This window comes from Homarus americanus, unplaced genomic scaffold, assembly GCF_018991925.1.
Source record: "Homarus americanus isolate GMGI-L3 unplaced genomic scaffold, GMGI_Hamer_2.0 scaffold53225, whole genome shotgun sequence".
NCBI classification, from domain to species: Eukaryota; Metazoa; Arthropoda; class Malacostraca; order Decapoda; family Nephropidae; genus Homarus; species Homarus americanus.
The window spans coordinates 971,809-991,882 of record NW_024750875.1 but is presented as its reverse complement, the minus strand read 5'-3'; the positions used below and the strand labels follow the sequence as shown (position 1 = coordinate 991,882).

The 20,074-nt window shown below is 35.7% G+C and overlaps 1 protein-coding gene across 2 annotated transcripts; it reads right to left on the bottom strand.

Moving 5' to 3' along the window:
- LOC121854445 (SET and MYND domain-containing protein 4-like) lies at positions 1–19,447 on the bottom strand. Of its 2 annotated transcripts, XM_042349112.1 has the most exons (7): positions 19,319–19,447; positions 18,218–18,284; positions 13,295–14,051; positions 12,829–12,950; positions 5,901–6,386; positions 3,712–3,829; positions 1–2,176 (listed from the first exon to the last, which is right to left on the bottom strand). In XM_042349112.1, exons 3-7 carry the CDS (start codon positions 14,004–14,006, stop codon positions 2,148–2,150), a joined length of 1,467 nt encoding a protein of 488 aa, XP_042205046.1. In that variant the 5' UTR covers positions 14,007–14,051; positions 18,218–18,284; positions 19,319–19,447; the 3' UTR covers positions 1–2,147. The 2 variants fall into 2 exon arrangements, with proteins under 2 accessions (XP_042205046.1, XP_042205045.1); XM_042349111.1 differs by having other exon boundaries at positions 1–3,829.
- Between the last annotated feature and the right edge of the window lie 627 nt (positions 19,448–20,074).

Genomic DNA, 20,074 nt, shown 5'->3' with positions numbered 1-20,074 from the left:
GTTGTCACTGTTATTTAATACAAAAGAGAAAAACTATGTTAGCATCACAATACTCCGTACAGTAGTTCACATGAAAGACTAGAGATATACCATATAGAAATGTACTGTACCTAATTCTTATGTATAGTATTTTTTATTACTACTTAGGCTAATAAAATTAATCAAAATTAGATAAATGATTGAAGATTTTGTACAATTCCTTATAATTCTATTGAAAAATAAATTGAAACCAAATTACAGAATAGTCATAAATAAATTAGCAACATCATTACAGGTATTTCAACTTTACATGATAATTAAACTTATAAACACCTATAAAAATTGCAAATACACTGTATTACTAATATGGTCCATTCTCTATAGCCAAGCTCAAATTCGTTCCTGATTACTGGTACTCAGGCAGTCCAAGAGAATAATTCTCAGGAGCACCAAGCAATGCACCAATGGCATTGATGGTTCCACACACTTCCTAAGACAGCTTACCTATACAGCCTCATAATTCTACATTATTTTGCTCCAACAAAAAAAAAAAAAAAAAAAATAATAATAATAATAATAATAATAAAACAAGTACCTGTAACACAAAGAAGAGGGACAGTAGGTTATTCTGCTGTAGTGGGTGGTCATTAGGTAAATAATTATAAAGGAGTTAGACAAAGGCAAGAATTGGGCCTCCTTTATGTCTGAATTTATTATATGCTTGTATACAGTGTTCTGTAGTATTTATGATATTTTAAGCCAGCAAATGGATATCTACTGGTACATGCTAGATGCTCAAGTACATAATAATAAGTGTATAGTATACTGTAATGTACTTGTATACTCAGTAAAATTATCTTGTAGGTTTACAATTGGATAGACATGTATACAGTATTATTGGTATGCAGGTCAACATGAATATAAACAATATAGATACATGGTGCACATAGGCCATGAGAGTACAGGTATATACACATTTCTAAGCACCGAGACAAGTGCAGGTACAGTATATACAGTAATACTGTACTGTAATTGTAAACAGCGACACAAACCAGGGATAGCCTAAAAAGCTGTCCGATGCAACATGTCTGATTGTGCCTTGCTGATAATATGGTACTATTTATTGTTTTCTATATTATATAGGTATCTCATGAGAAACACAAACTCTTAGACATTCCCAATACATTATGGATAACAGAGGTCCTGCAGTATTACCCCAAGAAGTAGGATGTAGGATAACTTAACCCCTTTCATATGTTTCATGGATTAAGATGACACTATTTTCTGGAGATTATGTCATTGTACTAAAGGGGTTAAACAAACACTTCCGATGTAGTGGCTGCCAACAACATGCCAGATATGCTACTAACTTGAAATATGTACTATAGCAGCACATTAGCACTGCCAATACACTGTACAAGTACTGTATAATGTGGGAGACACTTGTCTAGTGAGCCCCAACAAACCATGCATCAACAGTGACATCATCAAGAATCTTCCTATAATAATAAAATGGTTAACAAATTATTTGACTATTTTATTAGTCATAACATCAATACTTAACACTTAAGGTGCAATTGAAGTAAAAAAAAAATCCATAATTGATGGCACCATTCTCTAAACTGTACCTCATACAGCTATTCATCTTAATATTTACTAATGAAGAACAATGAAAACTGTTTACTAATACAGTATTAATATTATATTTGTATAATGTATACAGTATCCCCTGTATAATACAATTTTTACTACAGTACTGTACAGTACTTACAAAACTGAACCAAGGCCGAATTTGGTATTAAGAACAAACATTAGAGTTCAGTTATAAAATGAGATCCCAAACAATTTAATCCTATCTCTTGAATGAAACATGTGACCTTCAAGAAATATCCCACTGCAATAACGTGTCAGAATCTACATATTGTTTTGAAATATTTAACAGTAGGTTGGACTACCCAGGTGGACAATGTCAGTTTATGTCTGAGCTGTTAGCAGAGCACACATCTGAATCAGGGTCAAATAAATTTTATTTTATCTGTTGCTTGACTCAGGGATTGCAACTCTCAGTTATTCCCATGTGATTCAAACCCACAGCAGCCATAAAATATATACGTTAATCTTCTCAATTCCTGCCAATTTCTTTGAGGGATTCCATGTCAATCCTTAGTTTATGATCCATGGGTCATTGGCACGAGACCTGTGAGATTTAAGCAACCCAATTAGGAAGTCCTTAGATCCAGAAAGAGAAGCTCATTTTGTACATTGGTTCTCAAAGATTCTAGAAGGTTAGGTTATATAAAGCCAGATCTGTTCTAGTAAGGTCAGAACATGGTTGCAAGCCAGAGCAACCACTGGATTTTGAATCAGTCTAACAGTGGGTGGCATGTGTTACAGATTTAATATTAGGTCAGGTTTAGGGTTATGCAAAACAGTGAGAGTTGGAAAGTGTACACTAAGAAAATGTCTTACTAAATTAGATGTTCAGGAATGTGGGTTGCTGGAAAATGATCATTCCTTTTAGTTGTGTTAATTTTGTAACAATCAATTGATAACTATGGACTATTCTTCAAGCAAGGTAAACTTCATTGACTGTGACCATCATCTTTGATCACGAACATGCAGTCCCTTTTTGGAGTTAGGATGATCGGCAATGATTTTTCATTAGACACCAATATATTGTCAGATGTAAAAGTGGGTTTGTACCCCTCAATGAACCTTGAGTCAACCATAATTGACTCAACTGACTGAGAAGGTGCAGCTTGTGAGAATAAAAATATTTGAACATGGCCACCTTGATAGCATATCCTGCCATTGAACATGATAAGCCTTCTAACAAAAGGCTACAACATCCAGGGTATATTTTAGAGAAAAATAATAATATACTTATTGTATACTAAAAACCCTACAAACTGTTACACTGACAAAACCCTGGTACTGTATTCCATATGTTGAAAACCACAAGCATCATTATAGGCTTTTAAATTCAACCTAATCTTATAACAAGAAATTCAAAAAGAAAAACCTCAAGTTTATACAAAACAATTTCAAATTTTAATATCCATAGAAGTTACGTAAATTCTAAGCAAAGATTTTCCAAAAGTTACTGCTTGATGGGTTCCTAACATTATTTCATAATGCTGTATCAAATCAGATTTTAAAATTTGAATGGTATATTACAGATACCATCTCTCCTAACATACATGTGTGAACCACGAAGTGAAAGGCAGTACCGTAAAGTATTGCCTGCATCTACGAGAGAAATACATGGCTGCTTCGCATACTTACACAAAAGCTTTATTAGAATCCGTACAGACTTTAAGTCTTCATTTGAAACGATGCCTTTTGTAGATATATTTTGTTTGGCTTTGAAATACTCCCCCTGAGCTACTCCTATCTTAGTAATGATGTGCCTGTAGTTGTACAGATTTACATTCTGTCTGCCTGCCTCTACATTTGGTTCATCATAGTTCAACTGACATTGCAAGCATTTCTTTGTGTCGGAGTTGACTACCTGATCACATTTGATACATTTTAGTGAAACAATTGGAGGAATACACAAACCAGTTGGCCAATTATTTTCACAAGCATCACATTTGCACGTAAAATGGTATTGTGTCAAAAGTGTTGACCTCCTGGATCTTAGTTCCATTTCTGTGAAGTCTTCACAGTAGGAGATGGTTAATGGACCGCCAGCAGGAATAAAATGTTTAGCTCTTATCATTTCTGACTTACCATAGGTAATTCTTGCACAAGTTGGATTGCAAGAGTGGTTTAGAAGACATACTCCTGGGTAAATTCCAAAGCCAAATGACTCATTTATACTTCCCATCATAGGGTCAGTCAAATCAATCTAGAAAACAAAAGAATAACTGTAACTTTTACTTGAAATGTTAAAAAAATTACAAATGAAAGATTAAAATATGAAATTCCATTTCCTGGCCATAAGGGTGCACTACAAAAACACACTCTAGGCTTGCCTATCTAATATCACTATCCATACAGGCTAGATGCTTTTGTTTCAAGTAGGAAGGATCTGCACCTCTTGTTAACTTGGTTGACCACCGATTTTTTGGCAATCACTGGTCGTGAATCTTGAATGAAAGGTCACAAACCATTTTTTATCACCAAGTGAATTCGCAAATACGGAGTTCACATATATGGGAGGATAAGTGTATAAGAATGATAGCAGCCAAACTGTCATTTTTTTGTGATATTTTATTGTATAATAGTGATATCCCCAATAGCTGGAACAATTGGTACAGAGCACTTTCGGGGATGAACGATTTCTGGGTATTCAGACAATTTTCTCAAATCCCTTATCCCCAGAATTTTTTCCGGTTACTGGGAAAAGTTTCCGAGTCTAAACTGCACATCTAGCACAGACAAACACTAGCCCACATCCCCAGAATGTGTCTGGGTGCTGGGGAAAATTTTTCAAGAGGCTAAACTACTGGAGACTGTAAAAGCAGTTCTAATTATGTTAAAAACTCCATTTCTTTAATAGAATAACCCCGAATAGTTTATTTAAAAGTTTGGTTAAATAATAATATTTACAGAGCTAAAAATCTATATGATACGTACGTGAAAGAAACTGTGTTACAGTGAAGATGGTTATTTTCCATTACCACAGAGTTATGGGGGATTAATGGGTCGCGTGTTACTGGCCTGAACTGACGCAATGTCAGGTGGAGGATTAGTGGTCTTTTCCATGTATTACTTACCTTCTGATGCAATGTCATGTCACCCACTGCTGGGTGGGGAATTAGTGGGTCTCATGACCTGAAGATATCTTGAATAAAGATGAAAGCCAAGGTATTTTTGAGGCAAGAGGCTGTTAGCAAAAAAGCGTATAAACTTTTATTCACAACATCCGCTCTAATTGTGCTAAGGAAATGAATTTATTACCTTTGCATTTATGGAGATGCGTTCCTGATAACATTATTTTTACCTGTGAGATATATATACAGGGTATATGAAGGGTACAGGTATTAATGGTCATTTATGAGAACACCACCAGAAGGAGTTGTTCGATTTTGTTAATTTTTTCCACATATATTCTTAGCATAATAACTATTTTTTATTATATTTTTTTCTATCTACGATTATACAGTAAGTCACCTGTAGTGGGAAAGGCTTGAAGGATGGGGGAAATTACTGGGTAAAACATAGTGGGGAAAAACTGATCATATGAACATAAAATGATGTCTCTACATGCTTTGTACATGAAGAAATTTATTATTTATTGTAAATACAACTCTGGAAAATCTAATGAATCACTGTGTGTCGTCCGTTTGTTTACAACCGACTCGCTTGGTCCATGCGTACTCTCATATTCACAAAAAAACAAGTTACACAATGAAGCTTCAACAAAGTTGCTTTCATTAGTACCAGATATTTTAATAAGTACTTTCTGTTTAATATTGCATAGATCTGGAGGGTGGAGCCCCCCCCCCCCGGGCTAAGATCTTAGGTAAGGTTAGGTAGGTTCAGCTCATTGCTCAACTCTTTTAGCACTCGGGGAAGCACCATGACAGGGCCGGGACTCTTTATGAACTTTTGGCTTTGTCAGTTTATTTTTTATACCCTCTTCCGAGTACACAATGTGAGTCAGTCCTGTGTCAAACTATCTTTCCCCTTTTGTGAACACCGAGGCAAAGAATCTATTTAAAACCTACGCCTTGTACTGATCTGAGTCTGCGTAACTATCATCTTCAACTCTCTGATGCTTTGCCCACACGTGTTTTTAATAGAAATTTTGCAAAATGGTAATATATCCTTAGTTTGGTAACTGAAGCCTTACCAGAAGTTAATAAAAATAAATTATTAATGAATAAAGTAACTGAAGCTCAATAAAAAAAATATCCTGTACTGTACTAACAGGCAAAGCTGTAATATGAAACACAAAGGGGAAAATAATATACCTCCATAATTCCATCGGCTTCAGCATTACAGATGAGGTTCATCATGTGATGGATAAGTGTGCTACCGGTCAAGATGATATCTTCATGGCTTGGAGCAAGTGGTTTCCCATCACTATCGAGGAAGTAGCGCCCGCTCTGTTGCAAGAGTTTGGTTACAATAAAAGCTTGCATACATCTCCGGATCAGATCAGATTTCGATCGCTTGTCTTTATTGGTAACTAAGTGGTACACTGATCTATAGTCTGTAGCATCATAGATTCCTTCCTTATTGAAGCCGAGTGTCTCAGGAGCCTGAGTTTTGGCCTCACATTGTAGCAGTGGCATTATCTCCTTGAGCCTGACATGGGAGATCTTCATCAATATTCTGTATGCTAAATAAGGGTTCTTGCCCATGTCCAGAGCAGAAAACGTTGGCAGAATAGGGCACTCTTGCCAATGACAACCTGATAGTCCTTGTTTCTGACACTCCTCACTGCAAAAGATCACCTGAAAAAAAAGGGGTATGAGAATGGGAATAAAAATATTATCCTAAGCTTACTGGGGTGTGGCAAAGTTGATACGGATCCATTATAAATGGGGGTCAATTCTCTCTTTCAACTCATACACAGTTTAAGGTTTTCATATTCATAAAATATAAGATTTGATGTACAGTATAAGAATATCAAAAGAAAATCCTAAGTTCCTTTTCATGTTTGCATTTTAAAATTTCTTTGATAAAATTATATACAATTCAGCTAAAATTTTCTCGATAAAGTGAGAAAGCGGAAGAGATGCTGTCACAGGCAATGCTAATAAACATTACATTCAGGATGATTTTGGAACCATTAATACTTTAAAGCAGTCATCCAGACTCATCCTACATGCTTAACCCCTAGGCTTCAGGTGACGTTCTGTGATGTGTCTGTTGAGCTTCAGGTCATGTCACATTGGGCGATTCCTAGTCATTACGACGATAATGACGATCACGATCATCATCACGATGATCGTGTGTCGGGATGCAACCACCCAACGCTGAGTGCCATATTCCTAGACACTTACATGAGCGTGTAAACACGGCAGCTCGTGTCGGATGGCAAAATTTTTTTTGGCCATGCGCGAATGCCAAATGTATTATTTCACATAATTAGAAAGACGATTTTGAGAGATATTTAGTTGTTATTTTATACCGGCACAATAATATATTGTAAATATATATTTTTTTATAAAATTGAACTTTATTATCTGTTCGAAACAAAATAGATAATTTTTTCATCTGAGTACTTGGCAACAATGTTTGCGCGCGGGTTATCAAACATGGAGGTAGTAAGAGAACGTTCTGCAGCTCTGTCTGAAACCCAACGTATGGCACTTTTGCGCCATATTGAGCAAAGGCCAATCATTGAGGATAGGTCTACAAGCAACACCATAAATTATAGGAAAAGAAAGGCCTGGGATGAAATTACTGCTTCATTCAACGCCAGCTATGATCCACTTGTTTTACCTGGTCCTACCCCAGGGCCATCATCTGTGTCTTCTGCACAATTTACTGAAGTTCCATCTACTGTTTATCGACCTCTATTTTCACCCTCTGTTCCTGTCTCACAAGTCATTGTTCCTGCCTCACCAGTCATTGCTCCTGCCTCACCAAACATTGCTCCTGCCTCACCAAACATTGCTCCTGCCTCACCAAACATTGCTCCTGCCTCGGCAGTCAATGCCCCTGACTCACTATCGAGTGATATTGCCTCACCCCCTCCTGCTCATGCTTCCAACCAACACCTTTATTCAGTGTCCAGGGCATCTGGTTCTCGGCCAAGGAGCAAACCAAGGCGAACTAGGAGGGTGACAAGTGTCTATGAAATGTGTGATAAAAGACAAGAAGAGTTACATAAATCTAAGTTGTACAGATTGAATAGGGAGCATGAGGAGGAAATGAAACTGAAAAAAGAAATGATGTTAACACAAAAACTACAACAAACTGCAATTGAAAAGACACATGAAAAATTGAATAATTCTTTGGATTTGTTAGATAGTGTTTTAAGGAAAGCAGGAGCTGCATATGATGCCATGGCTAAAACATATGAATGAGGTTGTAATATTTCAGAAATTGGCATCTAAAGTAAAAGTTATTCGTTCTATTTCTTACATATTCAACTAATTTTATTTGAAGGAAATAAACATACATGTGTTTATTTTGACAAAGGTTTTTTTGTTTACAAAAGCTGTCATAAGTATGGCAGGTAATTATTTGTGGGGGATGAATATTTATAATATACATAAAGGCTGTGATTTTCAAAAATTGAATTTATTTCCTGTGATAAAGAATAAAGTTTTGTTTGGTGTATACAGGTATTTATAAAATATGTTATACTGTGCAAAGTACTGTATAGAGGATATGTTTCTTTTATTAAATTTTATGCATTGATATAAATAGCTGTAGAGAAGGAGTGAACCATTTCTTTTTGTGCCCAAGATAGAAATATTTTCATGTCAGTTACAAATATTGTCCAAAGTATGGCAGTTAAGATTTATTTTTATATATCTATAATATAAGCTGTGAATTTCAGGAAATGCAGAACTATGTATAGAAAAATTATAGTTTATTTTCTTAATTTTTACACATTTATTAAAAAAATAAATGTATATTTCTTTCCTTTTGTTGTCTTCATAAAACCTCACAGGTGAATTACCTTACATATTGAGTTATGCTCCATTATTAAAGACCACAGTGAAGTAAAAAAAACTATATTACTGGGCCAAAAACTGTGATATTTTCCTTGTTAACTCAAGATAGAGTGAGCTCACTTGGCTTGCCTCATTCCGGAAAACATAAGTGAATTTCCCGGTTCAGATGGTTGAAATTTTATTACTACTACGACAAAAATATTGTATGACTGAATAAAGATAAGAAACATATCTTAAATGATAACAGAAGTAATTGTTAATTGAAGATGAGGCTCACAGCACAGACAGCAGTTGTCATCGAAGTCGGAGCTGTGACGTCAACATTCCAATAATGTTTCAAGTTCATAACAGTGTTGTGAAAGTTCATTTATCCGTATTAACACTTCTTTTAATTGTTCTTATCAAAAAAAATAATATAATTCGACGTAGACATCTGTAATATAAAGTACTGGAAGAACTTTCATAAAATATAATGATGATTATTATTTGTCGTAAGGCAGCTATCGGGTGGGGGTAGCCACCCGATGTTGTTTCCAACATTTCAGGGATATGCGTATGGTTCCCTTCCGATACCTCGTTTATCGGGATGACTATTAATAGACCAGCACGAACACTATCAATTGGCATTGTGCTTCGTAATGACTATCAATCCGGCCCTTATGTTTTGATCCTTCCCGGGCCTGTTTGAATAAATAGGGCGGTCCTGGCTAGAGTATGTTGCCAAGTACAGTAGGTATTTATCTTTCACTCATTCACACATGAGAGCCTCCCAGTCTCTTCTCATCTTTTGTGATGTAGGAATCTTGCCCTTGGACTTGACTCACTTCACCATGTGTTTCTACCCCCCAACACCCAAGTACAAGCCTAGTATATTGTGATCAATTACTGGAGCAGTAATTATGATTGTTAATAGTGCAATTAGTAAAACAAGTGTCCTGTACTTCATACTACAGGTACCTACAAATTAGTGTTGTTAACCTCATACTGTTGTGTCATACATACTCCACTTTACGAACATTCTTGACTCTTCCTAGCCCGTGTTGGCAACCTGTGGTAAGGACATATAATTATTTCCTGTTTATATCTTATTTATTTCTTGTTTATATCTTTTTGCATGGTCAGTTTGTAAGATTAGAATTAATTGCTTTTTATTTGTTTTCTAAATGTTCCTGAATATGCCCACTTTGGGGGAGGGGGGGGGGTGCCAACCATAGCTCGAAGCCCAGGAGTGTTAAAAGGCAAAAACTAAGTTTATGTTCATCTTAATGCCTGGAAAAAATTATTCTACTTTTATAATTTAAAGTTTTAAAGGGTTCATTTAAGTACAGTTAGAGAGAGTGATGGGCAGTGGCAACTTGGCTCCTCTGGACCCATATAATACGTGATCTGTAAACGCTAGAATCAAAGGCTCAGAGCCCAACCATGAACAGAAGCAGTCACCAGTGGCAACTTGGCTCTCTTATAATCAGAATTAGATATGCATGCAGCCCTGTAAGAAAGCTTATTTTTTTCACTTTCACCAATACAGTACAGGAATACTGTATAATAGTTCAAATCTATGTATATACCGAACAACCACGTGGACATAAGGCATCCCTGTCTAACACCCACATTTATTTTCTTAAGTTTCATTTTCTTTCCCATTTACTCTTAATGTTGCCCTGGTGTTCACATAGAATGCTTTTACTCCCTTTAATAGCCTTACCCCCACCCCATACACTGTTACCTCCCACAACACTTTTCTGTTCACTGTATAATATACCTTTTCCAAATATACTATAAATCATTAAAACCATCTGTATGTAATAAAACCTCACAAAATCTTATTCAACCCAAGAAAATGGCAGATTAAAAAAAAAAAAATGTTTGGTTTAAATCGGCCAACCCTGATGCAGTCTGTCCTACATAATTTCCATTACAGTTACTACATGGAATGCAGTAAACACTTCCATTTACATTCAAGGTTGGGCTATTCTTGATTTAATATGTTGGTAGTAGTAGTCATACTTAAAAACAACATTAATTTTTAATAATTTAAGGGACTGAACTCACGGGACAAATTCATTGCGATAAGGCAGTCAAAATATTCTTAAATGTAGGAATTTGCCGCCTGGTTTGAGTCGAATGAAAGGATTTTTTAGCCCTTTTAAAAAATGATCAACAAACAATGAAGGCTACCGAAGTTTTTGTGCAATGGACTGAATGTGTTTCAGTTCTTCATCAATTCAGTGTCACAAATATGCAAACATCTCAAAAACATAGCAGAAAAAACTGACATTTTGGCAGATTCCAGGATTCAATTATATATATATATATATATATATATATATATATATATATATATATATATATATATATATATATATATATATATATATATATATATATATATATATATATATATATATATATATATATATATATATATATATATATATATATATATATATATATACACACAGTAATGCCGCTAACGCGTCAATTGAACCCACAGGGATTAATTCAATAAGACTGGCCTGACCCAAAACTCCACTTTTTGATGACACACAACTATGTTGTAGTAAAAATTTTATCTTAACTTTATGATGGTATGCACACACAATTAATAATTAAGAGAAATATCAATAATATTAGGTTTTTTAACACTTGCATTAGTAGAAAAGATGGCTGGGCACACGGGGATGGGGGTTGGTTCCGAGGCAGAGGGCAGATTATTGGCCCTCACCTGTATCACTTGTATCAATTGTATCACTATCCACCACAGAGGCTTGCAGGGCCTCTTTGTCAAACCCCTCAAAGGCCATATAAGTCCATATCCTCACTATAATTATCACTATCACTGACTTGGGCCGGCTGTGGTGGGTGGCAGGTGAAGAACTCGGTAATGTTTTGATGACTGGCCCAAGGTTAAAAATGCTTTGAAAACCTTTGATCTTGATGTATGATAGTTATTTTGTGGGTCCCTTTTTTCTGACCTGACCTGTCTAGTCACGTCATCACCCTTCTCTTAAGCTCCTCTACGTGTGTGTTGGTGTGGGGATTAGTGGATGTCATCATTATGACCTGACCTCATGTTTTTAGGTCACCCTGTATATTTAAGCCTCTCTCTGTCCATGTAATCCAGTTGCCTCTGAAGATGTCTTGAATAAAGACGAAAGCTAAGGTACTCCGTTGTTTCCATTTTCCCGTGTGATTTTATCAAGATCTTATCCATCAGTGTGGATACATGATATATATATATATATATATATATATATATATATATATATATATATATATATATATATATATATATATATATATATATATATATATATATATATACGGTATATATATCCCACCTGGGCACAGGTCATCAACCCACAACGGGGCCTAAGGGCGGAAAAAAAACATGAGTAAAAAGAAATTAAAAATAGAAAAGAAAAAGGTTACTGTATATTAATTTACACCACAAAGTTGCTGGAAAACCAACTTTTTGAAGTGAGACAGATTGTATGAGTATGGAAACACAGAAGAGGACAGAAGGACGTACGATAACGGGTTATTCTAGTGTGACCGACATCCACAGAGAAACAGTGGGCACCGCGGGCAAGACGAGTGTTACGAGACCACGGCCTTGCCGGCGGTACATTGCCCGTTAAAGTACCTGTAAAAGAGAGAGATTGAAGCAACATTGCAGCAAAGAGAGAGAAGAAAAATTATCAACTAATGGAGGAGAGTTAATAAGAAGAAATGCTTTTGATTCCACCCTGTCTAACAGTTGGACAGAAGAGCCACCCCCGATGTGAGAACAGTACTCCAAGTTAGGACGAATGAAACCCTTATATATACATGAAGCAACTGCTCAGGAGTGTTGTTTTATCAATGGCTAAATTCTTGAGCTGAGCAAACTTCCTACTTAGGAATTTTGTCATTATTGTTTCTTGTATGCATTGTAAATAGCTTATATTAATTATATTGTTATTATACCTGTTGGTTTTGCTCCACCAATATCTGAGATTAACCAGTCTTTGAAAACTTTAGTTATATTAGTTGAGAACCCAACACAAGGAAGAGTTAACGTAAAACTTGTGATACAAATGCACTGTAGTGTTTTGGAATTCCATTAGAAATGTTTATTGAAATTATTGAAAATGAATTTGTGAATACATCTGTACTATCATAGACTTTTACAAGAACAATTAGTCAGCCCACATTTGGGTTTGGTTCTATCTTATAAATTTAGCAAAGTCCTGTGAACTAAAATGAAAACTATAGATCTTACCATACTACAGCAAGGGCAGGGGAGAGGAGTCAAACACCTTGTCAGACATACAGTGCAATAAGTTTTCATGTCTTCAAAGAACACCGCACTGCAGTAACCTTCATCAACACCCAATATCTCTCCTAAAACCAAAAATTTTGTTAATGCCATGAAGATGAAATATAAAATTCCTAAGTCCTATTCGTTAACAAAATAAAAGTTTTAAATTTAATAGCAAAACTAAAGTTCAGTACATTACAAGTATAATTTATCATGCCCCTTCCCCTCAAAAAAGCATGCCTTAATTAACAACATACAGTATAGTATTGTACTGTACTGTCAATTCATAATAACATTTAGCACTACCCATATGGACAAATATTCAAGACAATGCATTGAATGAATCATCCCATGAAATAATGATGATATTTTTCAAGATATTTCATATCTTACTTACATCAACAATCTAAATATTTTTTTACTTTACCTGGATTAATGTCTTTGGCAGCAATCACATGCCGTCCCATGGTTTGTGAGAAGGTCATTTTGACAGCACTGCTCAGTGATGGGATAGTGGGGTTGGACTCAGCTAAGGGTGGAGGATTGGGAATTTCAAATGCAAAGTATAAATCATCAGGGCCTAGAGCTTTGGCTGAAGGATTCACCCTTTCTTTATCAGCTGAGATCAATTTTTGGCACTTGATTTTCATGTCTAATAATTTTTTGCAAGATGTTTGTGGATACCCAAACTTCAGAGCCAGATCAATGTCATCTGAACACTTTTCATATCGTTTTATTTCAAACAAAACAACTGATCGGGACTTAAAAGCTTGAGCCAAAATGCTTTCTACTTGATTAAGACTCGTTGCCCCTTTTCTGGGACTACTTTCACTATCTGGGTGTGGTGCTGATAGTATAGCCAAGTTGTAATATTTAAGTGCCTCACATAGTTTGTGTTTTCTGAAGGCCATATCCCCTTGTCTGCAGTATTGAGTAGCATTACCTTTTGACTTACTGGGAAAACATAGTTTTGGTGCCAGATAACTGTGGGCTTCATCCAGTCCCCAAATATATGCAAACATTTCCTCTGTGGTATTCTGTGGGACAATTTTTTTCTCCATCTCTTGCATCTTATTACGTTTAAGCATTGCAAAAGTAAAACACCGAACTAAGTATTCCATATCATTTACTTGGGCCATGATGATGTGTTGGCTTCTTGAAGGTCACTAGCACAAAAACAATACCTGAAAATAGTATATTCTACTGTTAAGATCCATCATAAATAGATTAGTGGCCATCCCTGTATTATACCCAGGGCTTCTCTAACCTGTTCAACAGTTTGCTATTGCTGATTAAATGCTTTAATGATGTACAAAGAATACTAAAGGTGAAACACTTTCATGAACCACATTAACATAATGCTGCAGAGTTTATCAGAAGTATTGTAATAACCACATAACAGTATTTATCACAGCTATTGTAATAATCATGTAAATAACAGTATCTATCAGAACTTGTAATCACCAAATAACAATATCTATCAGAATTACCTGTAAAGTAATACAGTAACCACATAATGATATTTATCAAACCTATTGTAATGACTAGAGAACAGTACAGTAATACATGTACAGTACTGTGTATCAGAACTATTGTAGTGACTGCATACCATGTACTGTAGTGTAATAGTATTTATCAGACTTATAATAACCACATGTGTTTATTAAATGTTAATATGGAAGTACAATCTCTCCTCGACTTACGACAACCCGGACATACGACAGCCATGGTCGTATAAAATATTTTTCACATTACGTATTCTCAAGTCCCGACGTTAGTGATCGCGCTGTGTACTGACAAAATTTTCGTTTGTAATTCCCTATAAAATGGCTGGCAAGTGTAAAAGTGAGAGTTCTCATGGTTCTAAGAAGAAATAGAGACACCCATTTTAGAATTTCTATATACGTATTATTTTTGCCTTTTCGACTTACGACCTGGTCGTCGGGATGGAGCCCTGTCGTAAGTCGAGGAGAGACTGTATGTAGTAAAAGAATTATGGAGGAACTACAGTTACAAAGGATCAACAATATATTTAATAAGAAGGATCAGTCCTTAAATCATATTCCCAAATGTTTATGAATGACATGGAGATATTTGGGTACGTAACAAGTTAAGACAATGTCGCAACAATGCAAAAGATCTGCACAAGCTGTTCAAATGGTCCCCAGACTGGCAAATGTTCTTTAAAATAATGAAATATAAGACAGCATAGAAGTTGCCAAACACAAAACTTACCTACACATGCTTAAAAAAAAATAATAAAATAAAAAAAATAAATAAATAAAATAAAATAAATAAATATTTTAGAAAGGCAGTTAAAATAATAATAATATGCAGCCACATTTTTTTTTCTAGTGACCTGCTCCAGCAGATACTGTATTGTGTGTAAAATTACACCAATACTGGCTCACATTTGGGGCACTTCAGGTCTGCCCAGCTATGAATGCCTGATTGTACAGTTGGGGAAAAGAAATGTGTAAAGTGCAGTCCCAGCCATACTGCCTAGATGCTTTACCATAGGCTTGGTATTCTGTGGATTGTAACCTCACTGTCCCTTATGGGCCATCATGCTTCACTTTGTTATAATTAAACCAGTGAAATTTGTTTGTTACAACCTTTATTTTAGGTAAGCTCTAGTAATATTAGTGTGACAATGGGATTATATTACCATATGACCATCTAATGTATAGTTCCATGAAATAACTTTACCATTATTGAAGAGAAACTAAAAGTCTGGCAAACATCAAAGTTCTGTAGCCAAACTATGAATTGAAAAATTAACTATAAGGCTTGAAGTATTATCCTCTATTTAACATGAACTATATTTGTGAATATAGTAGTATGGTTGAAACTCCATAATCTGGATTTCCAAAAACTCACATACAGTACTGTACAATACTGTAATTTGGACTCCTTATGGAAATACTGTACAGTACAGGGTAATGCATAAATGTTCCAGATTATTTATTTTCCTTCCACATTTGACATTCCCTGATTTACCTGTAGTGAATGAGGTTACAATTACCAAGAATATACAGGTACAGTATTACAATACAGTACTGTATAGACATGACTGCTGGATATTGTACTCATTCTTTATTGTTTCTCTGCATACTGTACTGTATTTTTGGACATTTGAGATAACTGCAGTATAAGTATCCCTTGATATACAAATGATCACCCTATATAATTAACTGTATACGAAAATTTGCTTATCCAAAAATATTCTTGCACGTCTTTCTTGCTATCCAAGAGCAATATTTGCTTATACAATACTATATGGCCCAATCAAAAATAAATGTCACTTACTCTCCAGGGAGTCAGCTGAGATGACATATACCTCCCCTTAATCCTCCCATATCAGTCTGCATTCATGCCATCCTTTCATGAATCTGTACATTTGACCAAGTAGTGCCCTCTGAGATGTTTATACACTTTGATTAGGTCACCCCTATCCAGTCTGCAATATAACCTAGGCAGTTGCAGGCATTCTAATCTCTCTGGGTAACTGAGGTTCTGTAGAGCAGGCACCAGTCTGGTGGCTCTCCTTTTGACATTTTCAATCAATTGACAGTCTCTAGCATACATCAGGGACCAGGCAGGGTGTCAGTACTCCAGACGGTGAAGCGCCTCACTCTTGAAGATCATGATGAGTGACGAACCATCCAGGAAACCAAACGACCTTTTTATAAGACCTACTAGCTTTATTGCCTGATTCACCTTCTCACAATGGCCCGAGAGCTAAGTTCATTGTCGTCATACACACCCAGGTCCTTTTCACATTTGGTCTCAATTAATGGAGTTTCTTCATCCTATTGGGACATGTAATATGCCTCCTTACTGTTGGTGCAACCCAGGTGCATCGTCTTGCACTTCGTGACATTGAATTTTAGCAGCCATTTCTTAAACTATTCTTGAAGCTGACCAGAGGTATTTCCGTAGCTCTTCACAGTCTGTTTGGTTCTTATTTTTCTAAATAACTTGGCATCGTCTGCAAAAATTTGTATGGAGGAGTGTATAGCTTCTGGCATATCATTTATGAAGCAAACAAACAAGCAACAATGGAGCCAAAATACTGCCCCGTGGTATCCCACTTGTTCTGCAGTATAACACTATGACTCTGTTAGAGCACTACACTGCATTCCCACACACTCAAATCCACGGTAGAAACATAAATCATCCAATACTAACGACGTGTACATCTCATATTAACTGAGGGTGATGTGTTGAACAATACAGTGTAACAACCAAGGTACTGCAATATAAATGGTACGTACCAAATTAAAAAATTTTATTATAATTATTTTTTTAAATATCCCTTTCACCACTTATCAGCTTACTAGCCATTTGGGAGCTCTATCCAGTGTTAGTACAGGAGGAAACCGGGGACCGGGAACCCTGTGATGTTTGGTAGTGAGGGTCACACTGGATAACACCCTTCTCACGCGTGGACCGATCGCCCAACCGGCGAACGAGCCGATCAGTGGTGAAGAGGATAAAAGTAAAAATAATAATACTCAGGTGAAATTGATGATTAGGTAGGTTAGGTTACATAGGTCAGTTTGGTTTATTTTATGAATGCTAAATTTTATAATGTAGTTGTATCTGATACTGTTTTTTGTAAAGTTACCAGTCCAATAAATACAAAACTATCATATTTTAAATGGAAGTCACAGAGATTTCAATATAACTGCATTTACTTAATCTCTTCACCTCTGGACAGCTTACAAGCCGATTATACCACAATTTGGAGAGCATGTTACTTGTAACATATTTTTTGAGTCTTTTGAGCTCCATTTATACAAGTTGGAAATGAATAGGATAGGTTAGTTTAGTTTAAGCTGAGCCTACTGGGGGTCCCTGGGGGTTAGGTTTGGTGACTGGTAATAAAGTCACAGGAAAAACAAATCACAGGAAAAAGTCACATTTAAGGTTGTAAAACTAAAAATATTTTAAAACAGTTATTAACTGACAATACATGACTTTTACATTTTGACAACACAATTTATATATGATGCACGTAGGTTAGGTGACTTTTTCTGTGACTTATTTTTCCTGTGACTTTTTTTCCTGTGACTGACTTTTTTACCCTGGATTGGGGGGTGGTGCAAAAAACGTAAAATTAACGTCATAAAATGAGGGCCATATGTTGTTTAAAGCACACCAAAATACACTGGAAAAACATATTGGTCAACCCCTAGGGACTCATGTCCGATAGTAAAAATTTACCTAATTATTTAATAACAAATCCACATTTTTTATTATTGTGACCTTGACTTATTATGGTGACGTTGTAGTTATACTTTTCGATCAATATTTTAATGAAAATTTACTCATTTATTTTCCTTACCTTCAAAAACTGCAAGTCAAGTGCAGAAACTGTAATTCTCAGAGTTTTGTTCTCCTCATTCTTCTCCCTGTAAATAACATAAGAACATAAGAATGGAGGAAACTGTAGTGGGCCTATTGACCTATACTGGGCAGTCCCGTTTACAACCAACCCCTATTGTTCATATAAGCATCCAACCTATGTTTGAAGCTATTCAGCGTATTCGAGTTAATGATGATATTTGGTAACTTGTTCCATTCATCCACTACTCTGTTTCCAAACCAGTGTTTACCTATATCACGCCTAAATCTAAATTTGTCTAATTTAAAACCATTGTTACGAGTTCACTCCTGGTTGGATAGTTTGAGTACCTTTGTAATGTCCCCTTTGTTTAGCCCTGACTTCCACTTATACACCTCTATCAGGTCGCCCCTGATAGAGGTGTATATTTAAACACGCAAAATATAGGTTTTTGTAACATGTAAAACTTTACAATAATGAGATAACGAGTATGTAACGTGTCAGTTCACAATGATAGGCGGGCAAGGTGTGAACAGGAAAAAATATACCTTAGAGGGCATTTACTCAGGATGTCCAACCCAGTATATTGTGTATGCATACCTTTTAGGGTGAGCTTTAGGTATAACTGCAGTTTTAATCCCAAGATTGTAGGAGGGGAGGGGGGTGATAACTAAAAAATTACTTATTTCCGACGGAAAGGAGGATAAGGTTAAAATTCAAATGAGTCACGCCAAATGCCATGGGGGAAAACCCAGATTTACAATTAAAAAAAAACGAAACAAAAAATTTGGTAGTGAAACTGACAATTCTACCGAGTTTGTGAAATCTTGGAACAATCTGCCAGTGTTGTTACGGCACGAGTGTGAGTTCACTCAAGGTTCACACTTAACCAACACTGGTGCAGATAAAAACACATTCTGGAGCCAGGTTATGCCAGTAATTGTCAAATGCGTGTAACTGGTTCCAAAAGTGTAACAGAGACGTGTCTGCCCGCCCAAACAAATCACAAGAAAGGGATATTCCTTGAACATGTAACACCTCACAATTACGAAAATAACTAACATCATACTTTAACAATTTGAATGATAATTATATACTCACACTTGCGGGCAGAATTGTGGCTCAGAGCACCAACAACCTTCACATAAGGCGCTGCACTGCCGATAACTGTCCTGCTGGTGTCATGCCAGTCGCTGAGTCACCAGTCTAGTGCATATCGGCCGCGTCCAGTACATGTTCCTACGATGGTACCACTCCAGTATTAAATTGATTTATGATTTTTTTGTAAGATATATCATACTCATACTTGTTGATATTTTAATTAAAATGTATAGTTTTTATTTATAACAATGAGCTTGTATGACGATTTTCCTGAAAGTCTGTGATGTGGTAATGTTTTCAGGTGTTGCCTTTTCAACGGCACGTCCCCAATTACAGAATTTATCATGTTTTATATTGTTTTTGCTTTTTAACAGAGATTAGCACAGGTTACTGACCCACGTCGGGGCCTGGGGGGCGAAATTGTAATAATAATCTAAAATTCTAAATAATAATAATAATTAGTTCATAAAATAAAATTTATAATAAGAACATAAAAATAAAATAATAATAATAACAATACTGATAATAATAATCCTGCAATAATAATAATAATAATAATAATAATAATAATAAAAAAATAAAAAAAAATAAAAAGATCAATACAGTAGTGAGAAACGATATATGTACTGTATGTTGTGTTGTCAAAGTAAAAGAAACAATTGGGACCCTGCAATTGTGTGTAAATGTGGCAGAAAGTCAGATGAGCAACCTGGGACTTGGTCACAATTTTCGTGTTGCCATATGGCAGCAGGGTCT

Bases quoted from the DNA above. Each gene is read 5' to 3' on its own strand.
- LOC121854445 (XM_042349111.1), bottom strand. From the start codon at position 14,006: ATGGCCCAAGTAAATGATATGGAATACTTAGTTCGGTGTTTTACTTTT. The intron at 6,387-12,828 runs GTAAGATCTATA...CTTTTTTTTCAG, and splicing joins CCTGCCCTTGCTGTAGTATG to GTGATCTTTTGCAGTGAGGA. The intron at 3,830-5,900 runs GTATATTATTTT...TTTGTTTTCTAG, and splicing joins AAGCCGATGGAATTATGGAG to ATTGATTTGACTGACCCTAT.